Source organism: Myotis yumanensis, unplaced genomic scaffold (assembly GCF_028538775.1).
Source record: "Myotis yumanensis isolate MYYU_CA2020_CCGP unplaced genomic scaffold, mMyoYum1.0.hap1 SCAF_17, whole genome shotgun sequence".
Taxonomy (NCBI): Eukaryota; Metazoa; Chordata; class Mammalia; order Chiroptera; family Vespertilionidae; genus Myotis; species Myotis yumanensis.
Genome location: NW_027223768.1, coordinates 2,997,232 through 3,013,241, shown reverse-complemented (window position 1 = coordinate 3,013,241; position 16,010 = coordinate 2,997,232). Strand labels below are relative to the sequence as shown.

Below are 16,010 nucleotides of genomic sequence, written 5' to 3'. Positions count from 1 at the left end.
AAAAAAAGGTAGGAAGTCTTATTCTGCTGCCAGAAATGGAGCCTCGACTCTCAGAATCATACCAGGCTCCTTGAGCTCCTACTTTGGTATTCCATTATGAAGCCTGCAAGGAAGCTAAGCTAATGGCACGCACTGCGCAAGCTCTCAGGACGGATAACGAACAAGTCTGAGTATTTGTCAGCACTCTCCAAGGCAGTGGTTCTCAACCTTGGCTGCACATTAAAATCACCTGGGAATCTTTTTAAAATCCTGATTTCTGGGCCTCAGCCTCCGGAGATTCTGTTTCTTTGTGATGGGGTGGGGTCACAACATTAGTAACAAAGAAACAGAATTTCCGGAGGCTGAGGCCCAGAAATCAGGATTTTAAGAAGATTCCCAGGTGATTCCAATGTGCAGCCAAGGTTGAGAACCACTGCCCTAAGGCATGCCTTTGAGCATCAGGCTCTTCAGTTTCACTCAATAGCATTCGCTCCATATCACGTACTGAAGCCGGTCCCTAACAATCAACTGCTGAATGGCCTTCATTTCCTCTTTTACAGACACCAGTCGGCTCATGAAAGGTTATTGATGTGTGGTGTGGGGAGAACAAAGCAAAACAGAACAACAATGGATGGTTCTTTCCATTCTTCTCATTCAGACTTTGCCTGTGCTGGGCCCTGCGTACAGCAGCACAGCTGGGGTGGCCAGGCTGACGGGGGACTGAAGGTGGGGGGGCAGTGGCGGAAACTACAAGTTTAAATGCCATCGGGGGCCATACGATACATCAGGTGGACATCACTCTCAACAACTCACGCGGTGCCATATCCATCCACGCAATTGGACATCCAATGGGAACTTCACAGAAAGTTCAGAGAAGCTAGAAAAATGAAAGCGTTGAAGCTCTGAGTACAGACATCCCAGTGTATGCCACTCCCAGGTGCCCGGGGCACACAGGACCTGACCTTCACATTCCCCACTGACCAAGCATGTCACGTGGTACGAGAATGCTGTTCCTACCAGCGATGTTCATAACAACAGCTCCTGTCTGTTCTTCTGTGTCCACCCCCTTCCGACCCTCAGAGCAGACATGGTTGCCTCTCTCAGCTCCCCAAGAGGAAGCTGGTGCTTGTTGAGGTGAAACCACCTTGCAAGGTCACTCACTGGCAGGCGGTGTGGCGACCCCACTCCAGTTCTGCATTTTCTCAATGCCCCACGAGTGCCCCGAGAATGCCCCCGGTGGCCCCCATGCCTAATTAAGTGCTGCCCTGCCCAGCAAGCCGAGCAGTGTTTGTATCAGTGAATACTAGGACTGCAAGCGGTTCCACATGCCCCGGGTGTCAGATGCCCAATCTAAAGCTGTCCCCTTAGCCAAGCTTGCCAGCGGTGCAGTCTCCCTGCACAGGTAAACGCGCCTGCGCTGTCCAGCTCGCTCATTCCCCAGGTGTGGCTTTTGGAACAGGCTGCCAGCGACGGACTCGCCGACGAAATGATTGAGAGACACTGCACAGGATTCCTCGCTCTGAAGATTTCCACCATGCAGTTCACACAGAGGCTCTGTGAAGCCCCACAGTAAAGGAAGCTATTTATCTGTGTTAACCCCATGCCATGTGAACATGGGAAACTGCTGGACTTTTCCCCAAGGAGCTGCCGCATTGATGATGAAGGAGAGTGAAATCTAAGTCAATTTGCTCTGACGTTTAAAAGCCCTCACACATTTGATTCACACAAAGAACCAGGAGAGGGAGTTCCAACAAACTATCAACGAAGGGGGACCCCCAGCTTGCCACGCCCTGCGGAGAGGCTGGGGGCACGGGGACACGTGTGGGGAGATGGACAGCAGGGCAGCAGATGGCTCTTTCCCCGGCGCATGGAATCCCGGGGACCCAGTCTCCGGTGTCCCCGGGAAACGGACTCTCCGTGGGTCCCCAAAACCAGTGGGAAACTAACCAGTCCCGGACAGCCAGCGGGAGAGGCCGAAGGCAGCCGAGCAGGTCCTGTCCCAGTGGACAGCTCTGTCTCTAGCCATGACCCACGGCGGCTCCTGAGATCGTACACGATTCTGCCGTGCAGAGGCCAGACCAGGACTCGGCACACATGCTCTCCGGGCATTTTCCCGCAACACAGTCAAGCTGCACCGGAGCTCGAGGGGGCGGGTCAGAGGCAAAGGAGCAGGGAGGATGTGTCCTTCCATCCAGACCCCTCGCCTGCCCTCGCTTCCTCCCTGGGCATGGCCTTCCCGGAATGGAATACTATGCTGCTGTAAAAAAGAAGGAAATCTTACCATTTGCAACAGCATGGATGGAACTGGAGAGCATTATGCTAAGTGAAATAAGCCAGGAAGTGAAAGAAAAATACAACATGATCTCACTCATTTATGGATAATAAAGACCATTATAAACTAATGAACAAAAATAGATACAGAGGTAGAGCAGCATTGAACAGACTGTCAGACTACAGCGGGAAGGCCAAGGAGGGTTGTGCGGGGGGAGGGTAAGGGATCAACCGAAGGACTTGTATGAATGCATATTAAGCATAACCAATGGACACAAGACACTGGGGGGTAAGGGAGGTCGGGGGAAGGTCGGGTGGGGGGGTGGGGAAGGAGACATATTGTAATACTCTTTGTAATACTTTAAGCAATAAAACAAAATTTAAAAAAATAAAAATTAGCCGAAACCGGTTTGGCTCGGTGGATGGAGCGTCGGCCTGCGGACTGAAGGGTCCCGGGTTCGATTCCGGTCAAGGGCATGTACATTGGTTGCGGGCACACCCCCGGTGGGGGATGTGCAGGAGGCAGCTGGTCGATGATGTCTCTCTCTCATCGATGTTTCTAACTCTCTATCCCTCTCCCTTCCTCTCTGTAAAAAATCAATAAAAAATATATATATATAAAAAAATAAAAAATAAAAAAAAAAAAAAATAAAAAAAAAATAAAATAAAAATTAAAAAAAATCTATTTCATAAAACGTATTTTTCTGACATGTTAAGTCCTCGCTTATATCCAGTCATTTCTAATGTTCGGATGCCCGTTGCATTACTTCCTGCCTCGGTCTAACTGTCTCTTGCTGAATTCTTTGACTGTTTATCACGGAGAATTGTCCTTCTAGAAACGTGTCGTGTGGGATTAAGGACCTGGGACCTCAGTTCTCCATGTTCCGGTGGTGACCGCACAGACCTGTGAACAGATGCTAATTGACGGCCACTGTTCTCGTTGAACAGGTTCAGAACATGTCCCAGTCCATCGAAGTCTTAAACCTGAGGACTCAGAGAGATTTCCAGTATGTTCTAAAAATGGAAACCCAGATGAAGGGGCTGAAGGCCAAGTTCCGGCAGATTGAAGACGACCGGAAGACGCTCATGACCAAGCACTTCCAGGTAGGTGCACGCCCTCGAGGGGGTCCAGCCGCGTGCGACGCCGAGTGGGCCGGGCAGCCAGCGTGGCTCGGCTGGAAATCACTGTGCGGCCCCTCCAGGCAAGGTTCAGGGCTCGCTGGGGACGCCCGGCACCCCCCCCCCCGGCCCTGGCCATCAGCTGTGGGTGCACAGGAGACTGGCGACTGGCTATAGCAAAGAGAACCCTGTGAGAGCTCGGGGAGTGTCTGTATAGACTTACAGGCACTTCAATGTCGATGGCAAAGGAGAACCTGAAGGAAAAGTAGTAATTCAATGTAGCAAAGTTTTTTTCCCCTGGTGAAGTTTTTATGCCCTCATATGAGAAATACCAAGAATATAAACTATTAAACGAGGCAGTCCTACCATTATTAACAGCCATAGAAAGAGGGTTGCTTTATGATTTCACCCAAAGACCAGTCTTTAGACGTTCAGTTGTTTATGGGCAATTATTTAGAAACACTGGGAATGGAGAGAAGTGCATGTGGACTTTCATTAACTATGAATCACAGGGTCATCGATGAAAATAAACTGACTGGGATGACGCCGTCTGCACCTCTATTGAAAAGGAACAGTCCGCGTTGCAAAGACAAGGCACGTCGTTTGGGAAACACGCTGTGGTTTTGTAAAGGTCACAGCCCCGTTTCCCAGTCAGGAAGCGGGAGTCGTGCTGGTGGTGAGGGGGCAGGTCTGAGCGCAAGCTCTCGCCGAGCCTCAGAAGCGCTCTCCAGGCGTCAGGGTGAGGGCCGGATGCGGCCCAGGGACACGCAGAGGGCAGAGGAAACAGAATTGCACTGAACCGCATTCAAAATTCCACCTAAAAGAACAGGAGGGCAAAGGCTGAGGGTACTGGCCGGAGAACGGGCTAAAGGGATGAAGCGTGAGGTTTCAGTTGAAGAAAGATGCAAGCAAGGCCCGGGGGGTTAAGGAATTAGAACAAATGAGAGCAAAGCCTAGAAGATACCAGGAATTGAAAGATTGTTGGCAATAAGAGGGAGTGAACTGGGAGAATAGAGAAGGGGTGGGGGGATGGCAAACAGAGAAAGATCCAGGCTGGAGAGCAAATGAATTCATTTTAACCAGCGTTTATTGCACAGGTCCTGTGAGCAAGACAGGGCTGACCCTCTGGAGGGAGTGCAGTACGTAATCTCTGTTCTGTGAAAGACAGCTGACCAACAGGCAGGCGAGACGGACAGCAATTAGAGGCATAAACATTGCTCAGGTGCACAGAGAGAAGAAGAACTTTGTTTAATTTTGTTTAGAGAAGATCAGAGAAGAGTTAGAGGAAATATTCAAGAAAGCCATTCTGGACTAGTGGCTCCCAATGTCACCCCAATAAATTCAATTAAAAAGGAACATAAAATAAAAGTTTAAACCACTAAGTAGGTTTTCTCCTCCCCGCCCTGGAAGGTGACAGTTGTTCTGGGTATCACACTTGAGACTGTCAGTGTCCCGTGAGGAGCTCAGGGTGGGGCAAGAGAGGCAAGCACAGCTCTGCTGTCCGAGCAACACAGTGGGAAGTGCAAGTCTAGGAGGAAGCAGTGAGCACAGATCTACACTCTTCTGCTCCAACCTTTTAGACCTCTGACAGGCATACTGGCTGCTCCCTGACAAATGCACGGAGTTTCCAAACTGACTGCCAGTAATCAAATTATGAATGTTTTTGAAAAGATCCAGAAAGATAAACACTTATTATTATTACTATTATTATTATTTTAGTTCAGGGGGGAAAAACTGCCACCAAACTTGGGACACTGCATTGTTCTCTTTTCAGTGTTTCCACCGTGGAACGGAAAACCCTTCACTGCGGCAGCTGCTGCATGTAATCGGCAGCGAGTGGTCCCGACAGAGCGAACTCTCCCTTTAAGGTCCTCATGGGGCGGCAGTGCTCTCCCTGAGGCCAAACATGCGCGGCCCAATGTGCTTCTTCCCAATAAGCCTGGGAAAGGAGCGAGTTCCGTGGCTCCGCCTTTTGGCTGTAATGTGCGTGCATCTTTCTCATCAGGATGGCTCTGCCCGCCCCCCCCCTCCCCCGCAGGGACACAGGCCAGTTCGAAGAATCCCGAGCTGGCAGGGCAGGTAGAAGTTGTCCCCCAAGAAATGTAAGCCCATAAAGCAGGGCAGCAACGGGAGCGCCTGCTACTTTAACGCGTTTATGCTAATGGCATCTCCTCCGAGTCCTTTTAAGAAGCGAATTTTGAATCCCTTGTAACAACCGCCCGTGAGTGTCCCGGGACAGAGCGCGGTGCTGGTGGGTGGGAGCCCGTGGGCGCCAGGCGCTCAGGGCCCGCGCTGTCCCCGCAGGAGCTGAAGGAGAAGATGGATGAGCTCCTGCCGCTGATCCCCGTGCTGGAGCAGTACAAGACGGACGCGCGGCTCATCACCCAGTTCAAGGAGGAGATCCGGAACCTGTCGGCCGTGCTCACCGGGATCCAGGAGGAGCTGGGCGCCTACGACTACGAGGAGCTGCACCTCAGGGTGCTCAGCCTGGAGACCCGGCTCCGCGACTGCATGAAGAAGCTCAGTGAGTAGAGCCGCGGGCCGTCCGCGCCGTGTGTCTCAGTCGGTTCCGTGGAAACCATGTCCCTACGTTGTGGGGGTGGTCAGACGTGCCTCGTGTCGGGGAAACCAGGGCTGGCTTTCCAAGTGCGAGGTAAGTGTTCCTCAATGGCTCACGTGCCCCTGGGAACGGAGTGGCCTGGGACTGACAGTTGCCTAATTCTCCGATTGCCTGTTACATTTGAAATAAACAGCCTGGCGTTAGAGCCGATTCCACTGGCTAATGGAGATGTGTCTTAGTCCAGGCAGATGGTGCGCGATGAGTGATCACTGCTGGGCCAGGGTGGAGGGGAGGCACTGCAGGGAGTGGAGAAAGTCAGAGCCTGCAGGAGAGGGAGTGGCCCTGGGCCAAAATGTGAAGCCGCAGTGCTGAAAGCAAACCCAACAGCTGCCCTTCCTGCAGAGCTGCCTACGGCTGCTCTGACTCACTCAAGGAATCAAAGGAGGCACCTTCCCAAATCGGCAGCTACGCACCGTGAGTGAGGGCCACGCAAGCGTGTGGGTCCTGGACTGCAGTCCCTGACTCAGCCCAGACCAAGGGTGCAAGCCCGTCCGCTGCACTCAGGAGCTAGTGACCCAGCCGGAGCCTCTGGGGACTAGAGTAACCTAACGCGGCATGAGCACATGGTAGGGAACTGACTGAAGAGGTTGCGAGCCCATTCAGGAACAGCTTGTTAGTAGTTGACATGACAGGGCAAGGCGGGGTGGCGGGCGGGGGAGGAGGGTGGGTAGAGGGAGGCAGCTCAGCCACAGAAAAGTGCTCTCTCAAGGTCAAGAACACTTTCTGGAGGAGGAAATACATGGGGAAGAGGAGTAAAGAAGTTGAGAAAAAATAATTTCTGGCCAAGAAAATCTCAAAGGATACATGTAACACTTGAACGGTAGCGTTCAAGTGTTTTAAAAGAAAATCTGCATGAGTGACAAGAACATGTTAGACTCATCAGTTCACTCTGCCACTCCTGCATCTCGCCATCCACCCGAGCCTGGGCTGTGTGGGCTGAGCCCAGGCGTGTGCTGGCCTCCTTGCTCTTCTCTCCCGGACTGTTCACTACACACTGACTCAACCAAAGCAAGGCCAGGCCACGGGAGGTCATACCTGGTGAATTACCGTAAGCCCTCCCTGAAGTGGGCCCGTGGAGTTCTTGTAGGAATAAATGGGAAAACTCTTGGGATTGGCTTCATTTTAGAAATGAACTTCACCTCTAACACATGCAGGGTAGGGCAAAAGTAGGTGGACAGTGGTGAGTATGCGAATTTTAAGATAATTAAAAAACAAATGAGCCTCCTCGCCTGCAGGGTCTCAGTGACTCTACTGGAGAATTAAAGTTTGGGCGAAAAACAGAAATTAAAAAAAAAAAAAATGCTTCCACAGCAGTGCACCGTCGTGGCCTGAATGGGGGACAGACGTGCCCCCCTGAACGCTTGATTTTCTACTCCGAGCGCCGAATAGAGAAGTCCCCTGTGCTTAATTACATCGGACCGTGTTCCCAGACATGCAAACTGTAATTATATGCCTGTGAGAATTTAACTGGAAAAGCACAGGGGAAGCCTCCGCCACCCCGAGGTCACCGACAGGCATTTAACGTCTCTGATAACCAGGCTTCCAGCCCTCTCCCGCCCGCAGTCACTTCTCCCTCAGGGCAACGGTTCAGTGCCATCTAGTGAAGTTCAAGGTGCATCCTTCCCTTAACACAGCCTGCGGAGTATCGGCAGCGTTCAAAACTCAAGATCCCAAGTAACGACGCTTGGCTTGTTGTCTCTGCCATGTTCGTGCCAAATTCCTTTCAAAAGGGAAAACAAAATGTCTAGGTGGTAATAGTCATGTTTGCACATTCAACCAATACTGAATGAGCCCCGGTGTGTGTGGGCACTCGGCCAGGTATTGGGGAGACAAGGCTGAGCGGCAGACAGCCCCCCCCCGCCGTCAGGGAGCTGGCATTCTGTGGGGACACAAGCACACAGCAGAGAATTGCAGCCGTGTTGACAGCCCACTGCACGATGGGCACCATGCCAGCCTCTTCCATGTGGTCGCTCCAATCACCGCGAGAACTCTGGGTGAGGCCTTATTATGCAATTGATTGCAAACAGATTGTTCGGCTTAAACTCATTTGCAATTTATTGGAAAACAGACGGGTTTGGACACATGTTATTCTTGGTCCTGCTTGCCACACACGCACTGCAAACTCATTCTCGTGCCCGTTCCATTATGGCAACCGTTATGTTCACCCTTATCACCACCTTCCCCCGGCACTACAGTTGGTGAGTTAGACATGAAAATAAAAGGTTAAATAATAGAAACAGATTTTACCATCAAATGGATGGTAGAGGTAAACTTATTACAAGTAGCTTCAAAGGACGCACGTTAAAGATCAAATCATATCTCCTTCTCGCCACGCGTTCTCCAATGGCCCTAAGTAAAAAGAAATGAGATTCTGGAGAAATACTCACTATTCCATGTAATTTACTCATATGGACATGGCCTTGGGATTCCGAGTCAGAAGCCATTAGTCCGGGCCATCGCAAGGTACAATGATACATTAAAGAAAGAAACAAGAGAGAAGACAGAAGTCCCCATGCTTTGTTGATCCAAACAACTGCTCTTGCTGCTGAATCCCGTGACACCTTGTCCTGAGCTGCCGTTGGATCAGCATGGGCTGTAGCCGAGATCACAGAGTCCAATGTCTAGAAGGCATGGGAGAAAGACAATGGCCACGATCTTCAACTACCTACTCAGTATATTTTCTGAATAGACAGAACCATACACTCACAATATATTGTAAAATGCTAATGTTTTCACGTGTCTCACTGCCAGTGAGAGCAGAGCGGGAGAGAAATCAATGAAGCAGAACCCTTCACTTCGCTCTTTGCCATCCATTTCTGCCCAACATTTGTCTTCCCAGCGCTTGGGAAAATCACCCTTTCCGTCTGGCTCCCTTCGTCCGCGTGGAGAGTGAGAGTGAAGTGAGAAAGATAATTATGTCTTGGAACCAGAGCCAGTGAGGGGGAGCCAAGACACAGAAATGGCTTCCACTGTTTATTTTACTTCATGTTTACAATCTCTACATTTCATCAGCAGCTGACAAGACCAGTGTTTACTTCACACAGAGACCCACAAAATTATAACTACAAAAACAGCCAGTTTTTATAAATTCATGAAACTTTAATTTCATTTGACGAGATGAATTTTACCTTAGGAGTCCAATAACTATTTGTAAGGAGGAACTTCTCTCAACAATGAGAGACTATTCTGTTTTTTTGCTTCCTGAGAATAAGAGTAGATGATGGTGATGACCATCATCTTATCCTGATGGTGTGTGTGTGTGTGTGTGTGTGTGTTTTACTACCACCACAAATGCCACCTTCTCCCCATCAGCATATTAAAAGTTTGTTGATCCCCCATCCATTCAACGTTTTCTTGGTGAGATTAACAAAATGTCAAGCTCTAGGCTGTCCATCTTACAGATGAGGAAACCATCCCAGAGGAGAACTGCACAATCCAATATTATTGGATGATTGACTGTGGTGCCTTAGATTAGAAACCAGCTCTCCTAACACCCACCTGAGCATTCTAACCTGGACGGATGTACTACACACAGAATATTTCCAGGGAAATTGTGGAAGAACAGAGACAAAAAAATACCATATAAAAGGACAGAGGCGTGGTTACTCATGATTACTAAAATAGATTAAATTACCATCTACTCGTGAGTTCATTTATTTAATTATTCTCTCCTTTACATCATCAGTTTCTCCCTCTCTATTAGATTATTCCTAAAGGCAAACAGTATTTTGTTAAACAATGAGATCAGCACAACGGTTAAATTTTTGCAAAATTGTAATGATTTACTAGATTATAGAGAGCTAGCTTATAGAGATTATAGAAAACTAAACATGGAAAATGGAAGATTAGTTGAACGTGCTTGGTTCTTTCTAGGTTTGACAATTTATGGGTGTGTCTGTAGATGAGTAGGGTAAAGGTGGCTTAAAATACAATAAATCTCAAGTGACCTAAGGATTCAGGCTTCGTCTGAAATAACCTCCTCACTTAACCTTCTGTGCCAGTTGAGTCAAAAAGGAAAAGAAAGAAAGGAATGGAAAGGATGGGCATAAGCAGTAGTAGTTTAAGAAGTTACACCATAAGGACATACAGAAGGCCGAGAGACATATGAAAACATGCTCAAAGTCACTAATCATCCTGAGAGGTGCAAATCAAAACAACAATGAGATACTATCTCACACCTGTCAGAATGGCTATCATCAACAAATCAACAAACGACAAGTGCTGGAGAGGATGCGGAGAAAAAGGAACCCTCGTTCACTGCTGGTGGGAATGTAGACTGGTGCAGCCACTGTGGAAGACAGTATGGAGTTTCCTCAAAAAGTTAAAAATGGAACTCCCATTTGACCCCGTGATCCCACTTCTAGGACTATATCCCAAGAAACCAGAAACACCAATCAGAAAGGATATATGCACCCCTATGTTCAATAGCAGCACAATTCACCATAGCAAAGATTTGGAAACAGCCTAAGTGCGCATCAGCAGATGAGTGGATTATAAAACAGTGGTACATCTACACGATGGAATACTATGCTGCTGTAAAAAAGAAGGAACTCTTACCATTTGCACCAGCATGGACGGAACTGGAGAGCATTATGCTAAGTGAAATAAGCCAGCCAGAGAAAGATAAATATCACATGATCTCATTCATATGTGGGATATAATGATCAACATAAACTGATGAACAAAAATAGATCCAGAGACAAAGGGCAGGGGAGTGGGGGGGGGGGGGTTAGAGATCAATCAAAGGACTTATATGTATGCATATTAGCATAACCAATGGACACAGACACTGGGGCGGTGGGGGCTTGCCCTCAGGGGTGGGAGTGGCTGGAGGGGGGTCAATTTGGGAAAAAGGAGACATATGTAATACTTTAAACAATAAAAAAAAGTTACACTATGTAAACCTATTTTTATATAAACCATAAATGAACCCAGGAGGAGATGGTAATTTAATCTATTTAGTAACCATGCCTCTAGCTGTATAAACCTATTTTGTCAATCTCAACACTTAGCATAGTCCTGATACGGCAGAGCTTCTCAGTAAATGATGGTTCAGTGAATACATGATTTTATTTAAATAGTAACTACTGGTTTCACTGCTGACCTATTTCAGAGGAAATGCCCATCGCTACTAGAAGGAAGCAGAGCCATTCTCAGTTTAGGCACCAGAAGGGCGACACCGCTGGTATAATTCCTGCCTCCATTCCCGGCCTGAACAGCCGGAGGCTCAGCAGCACCCCTCTGCCATATGGTCACACGCTGGATTCTACCCAAACACCACAGAAGCCGAGACACCCACGCCACCCACGTGCTGCCGCTTTTTGGAATTGTTGATTACGTGAGATTCGTGGCACAGATAACTGCCCAAGAGAATTCTGAGGCAGATTTTTAACTAACCCGTCCTACTCAACTCCTGAGGACGTTATGTCTACATAAGCGGGATCCAGAAGATCATTTAAACCCAGGAAACGAAGCAACACCTGAAATATGCACACGTCGAAGGGAAAATGAGTTTTGTCTTCTTGCTAGTTTTTAACTTGATCATTTTGAATGGCCTGAGACTGATGTTATAAATATCCAAATAGCCCTTGGCAGAAAAAAGGTTCCCCACCCCTGATTTAGAGTACTGAGAAAGCAACTCTTCACTGTTCAAACTTCACTATACAACACCCAACATGAGTGATCATTCATTCAGAATGTGTGTTACCAACCCCATGATTCAGTAGCCCTTGCTTTGCTCTTGTGAGTATGTGTGTTGGAATCATTGCCCATGGTCACCTAATGTGTTTATGTTTCTCTAATTTCAGCGTGTGGCAAGTTGATGAAAATCACAGGCCCAATTACAGTCAAGACGTCTGGAACCCGATTCGGTGCCTGGATGACTGATCCTCTAGCATCCGAGAAAAACAACAGAGTATGTGTCCTCCACGATCGCCTTTGCTTAGAATGATGTTTTATTTGTACCTTTTTTGTCTACTGGACTGTTCATTTTCTTTAGGGATAGAGTTTCAACTTGGAAACGGTTACATCGCTGCAAATATTTTCAATTTGATCATAATAACACAGCTACAGAGATATATGGCAAATTTATTTTAGTAAAATGTTCTATCCTATAATTCTCCAATAGAGTGAATCTAGTTTTTATTTGTTTCAGTCTTGTTTTGCACTTCACAGGGCAAAAATTACAAGAGTACAAAATTCTCTTTATATTTCTACTAAAACTTGCTCCATTAATATGAACACACACACACACACACACACACACACACTAAATAAGGGAAAAACTTGAATTTACCAATTCACAAAACAAATTGAAATATTCTTGGAGTCTAGAGTTAACTTTAAGGGAACTAGCACTGAAACTTTGGGGGTGGGGAGGTATTAAGTCAGCAACATCTATATTATGTAAATCAATATACCGCCAACTTACCATCTCTCTGGGCATGTACTATTGCAAAACTTACTATACATTAAGATTCACAGGGTTACATCCAAATGAGATTTGTAGCTAGATTAGTGACATGGTTGTGTTAAGAGGTAGGTGTACCTAGAAGCAGGTTCAATGAACAAGGGTTAGTTAACTAGAAGGTTCTGCGGCATCCATAAAGGAGAAATATGTTCAGTGGTGTAAAGTTAGACCACACATTTTTGCAGAGCGAGTTGCAGAATAAATAAAGTTGCTGAAGGCGGTATTTTTGCCGTTATTGATCGCATGGATCGATCAGGTGACTAAACAAAGTGATGTGATTTGTACTGACACATGTCTGGCTCACTCCGTCATGGGCACTGAATGGTCTAAAAAAGAAAGGACAAGAAGCAAATCAATTTCAAGGCAGCAAATTTAGCTGTTTCCTTTCCGCATAGTCCATGCCACTCGCTTTGCAAAAGCCCGCCGTACCATCGGCCCTAAGATAAGGTGGTCTCCGGCGCCTGGGCATCCTGAGACGGATGTGTGCTGACTCTCAGTGCCTTTATTTTGGAATTCTCAGGGAAGTCCAGAATTTAGGTGCTCCATTTATTTATTCTTTCCTCCCATCTTCCCAGGTCTGGTACATGGACAGTTACACCAACAACAAAATAGTCCGGGAGTACAAATCCATGGCCGACTTTGTCAGCGGGGCTGAATCAAGGACCTACAACCTCCCTTTCAAGTGGGCGGGCACCAACCACGTGGTCTACAACGGCTCTCTCTACTTCAACAAGTACCAGAGCAACATCGTCATCAAGTACAGCTTCGACCTGGGCAGGGTGCTGGCCCAGCGCAGCCTGGAGAACGCCGGCTTCCAGAACGTCTACCCCTATACCTGGGGTGGTTTCTCCGACATCGACCTGATGGCCGACGAAATCGGGCTGTGGGCCGTGTACGCCACCAACCAGAACGCGGGCAACATCGTCATCAGCCAGCTGAACCCCGACACCCTGGAGGTGGCCAAGAGCTGGAACACGGGCTACCCCAAGCGGAGCGCCGGGGAGTCCTTCATGATCTGCGGGACCCTGTATGTCACCAACTCCCACCTGACCGGGGCCAAGGTGTACTATTCCTACTCCACCAAGACCTCCAGCTACGAGTACACGGACATCCCCTTCCACAACCAGTACTTCCACATCTCCATGCTGGACTACAACGCCAGGGACCGGGCGCTCTACGCCTGGAACAACGGCCACCAGGTCCTGTTCAATGTCACCCTCTTCCACATCATCAAGACCGAGGACGACACATAAGCGAGTGTAACCTGTTTCCACCGAGCTACTCCATGTCATTTGTGCTTCATTCCCTAGGACTCCTTTGGTGTTGCTTTTCTTCCTTAGAGCGTCCCCACCCTTTCCCCAAAGCATTTCTATCATCATGTGGGTGTTCCGGAAAAATTCAGCGGGGTCCGCCTCAATGAACCCGTTGGACACACATCGGAACTCCTGCATTCACAAGGCCTATCATGTCCTTGTCATGAAAAGCACTACAGAGAGCTTACGTGGCTAAAGTCATACTTTTGCAAAAGATTAATGGTCTGCCTTATATTAGTGTCAGAGACTAATGGTAGCTTCAATGCATGAATGTCTCTCTCTCTCTCTTTTTCTCAACTCTGCCACTTCTTACTATATGTCTCTAGCTCCACATCAGAAAACATTCTGGTAGGAATCAGAAGAAAAAAGGAGGAAAAAGGAAAAAAAGCACTTTCCCCCCATTCATTTCTAAAACAGACGTCAGGATTTCATTTACACGGGGAAGAACACGCCGTCTCGCTGTTCCCCGGTCCTCTGGCGCGGTGCTGTACAGCCATTTTTAAATCTCTTGCTAACATTTGATTGGCAACCTGTATTTCTACCATTGTGACCACCATTGTGCAATTGTATCTCTTCACTTCTGTGACAGTAAGTGATGTTTTTTTATAAATGACACTGAAGTTCAATCTCAGTGATCCTCCTGGGTCCATGTCCAAGTGTGGTCCCTAAGGAAGTATCTTCCCGGCTTCCCCTTCCCATGGTAGTGTAAGCTAAACAGGAAAGCAGACCAGGCCCCTTCCATCCAGTCTTTATTTGACCCCTGACACACAACGGACCACGGACGCGCAAGGCCACACAGACTCGGCACAGGCGAGGCAGTCTGCCCACCCTGCTGAACGCAACCCTTAGTCACACAAATTGGACTCGAGTTGACTATACTCCTTCATGATATGACCAAACAAATTTTGTTCTTCATAATGAAATATCTCAGTGCTTTAACTTATATTTCACACACAACTTGCAATAATGTAATTCCTTGTGCCAGCACTAGAAAAGTACATGAAGCACATATAAAAAGTCTTTAAAAGATTTCTGTAATATCATCTAGATTCCCATGATAAACTCGGGAGCGGTTATTGGCAAGATTTGTGCAAAAGAGAATGATGGGAAGACTTGGGAGTTGTCTGTGCCATTTAAATGTGCAAACGACCAATCTGGAAGGCAACCCCTGGTCACCCAGATTCTTTGTGTGCAGAAACAATGCAACCAAAAAAGACAGCTTTCATCAGATTTGGTGTCACTAACTCCCAAAACATATTCTCAATATATATATATCGAACACATCGTTGAGTTTGGATGGACTTTCCATATCTCAAACATCCTTACCTGATGCCATTTTATGGAAACTAGTATGTGTTGGTTTTAAAATTTAAAAAGTATAGAGTATAATAAATAAGATGTAACTTAAATGGTTGTAAATGCTTAGTTTCACACATACATCCTACTGTAATTTCCTTCGTAAAGTAAGGATATAACCTTTCAGATGAAGCATTGTGTAAAGAAATGCTAGTGCTTAAGAAATTCATTTCCATTGTCACAGGTAAACCATCACCCTCAAATAGCTCACTGTCAAACACGCAGGATAAAAGAACCCAATTTTGTAAGTGTCCAAGTTTAGTGAAGCTTTCTCCCTCCCTCCCTCCCTCCCTCCCTTCCTTCCCTTCTCTTTCCCTCCTTCCCTCCTTCTCTGTCTGCCTGCCTCCTGTGGTCCTTTGGTGATACTGTCCTTCTCTTTGAAAACATTTATCTAATTTCTCCTCTGCTTTTGGGCGTTAGAAAGTTTAGGGGATCTGCTTGTTGTCGTGCACTTGCTACAAAAATAATCAGCCAATACTTTGAATATCAAGAGTTTGAAGAAAAGAAAGTCAACTGCGGAGATGAATGAACTTTGAAGTCGAGGGCCTCTACGGAACAGCCGGGTTGTCGTTACTTGCTTTTGTTTTTAAAGAGATGGACATGGTGCCACGTACATGCCCACCTGGGCTGCGCAGCCTTCTGGGAGACACGCAGCTTGTGAAGCCCTTCGCCTGCCGCGTGCGGCCCGGTCACCTCCCACCCCCGTGCGCGCACTGCCCGGGGACGCACAGGCGCCAGGACTGCGCTGGGACCGGACCGGGAGCGTGAAAATGGATCTGCATTAAACACTCACAGTTCAGAAGCATTTTTCTTCATAAGTTATCAGTTTTGTGCCTGAAATAAATAAGAACTTACTCTCATCACTGTTTTATTTTTAAATCTC

At 47.5% G+C, this 16,010-nt stretch overlaps 1 protein-coding gene across 2 annotated transcripts in view; it reads left to right on the top strand.

Moving 5' to 3' along the window:
• OLFM3 (olfactomedin 3) overlaps window positions 1–15,403 on the top strand; it is an 88,980-nt gene extending 73,577 nt beyond the window's left edge. For both annotated transcript variants that reach the window (XM_070396695.1, XM_070396694.1), the window contains exons 3-6: window positions 3,199–3,354; window positions 5,674–5,893; window positions 11,797–11,903; window positions 13,034–15,403. In XM_070396695.1, coding sequence (XP_070252796.1) covers window positions 3,199–3,354; window positions 5,674–5,893; window positions 11,797–11,903; window positions 13,034–13,711 — 1,161 coding nt within the window. In that variant the 3' untranslated portion in view covers window positions 13,712–15,403. The remainder of the gene's footprint in view (window positions 1–3,198; window positions 3,355–5,673; window positions 5,894–11,796; window positions 11,904–13,033) is intronic.
• The last annotated feature ends 607 nt before the right edge of the window (window positions 15,404–16,010 follow it).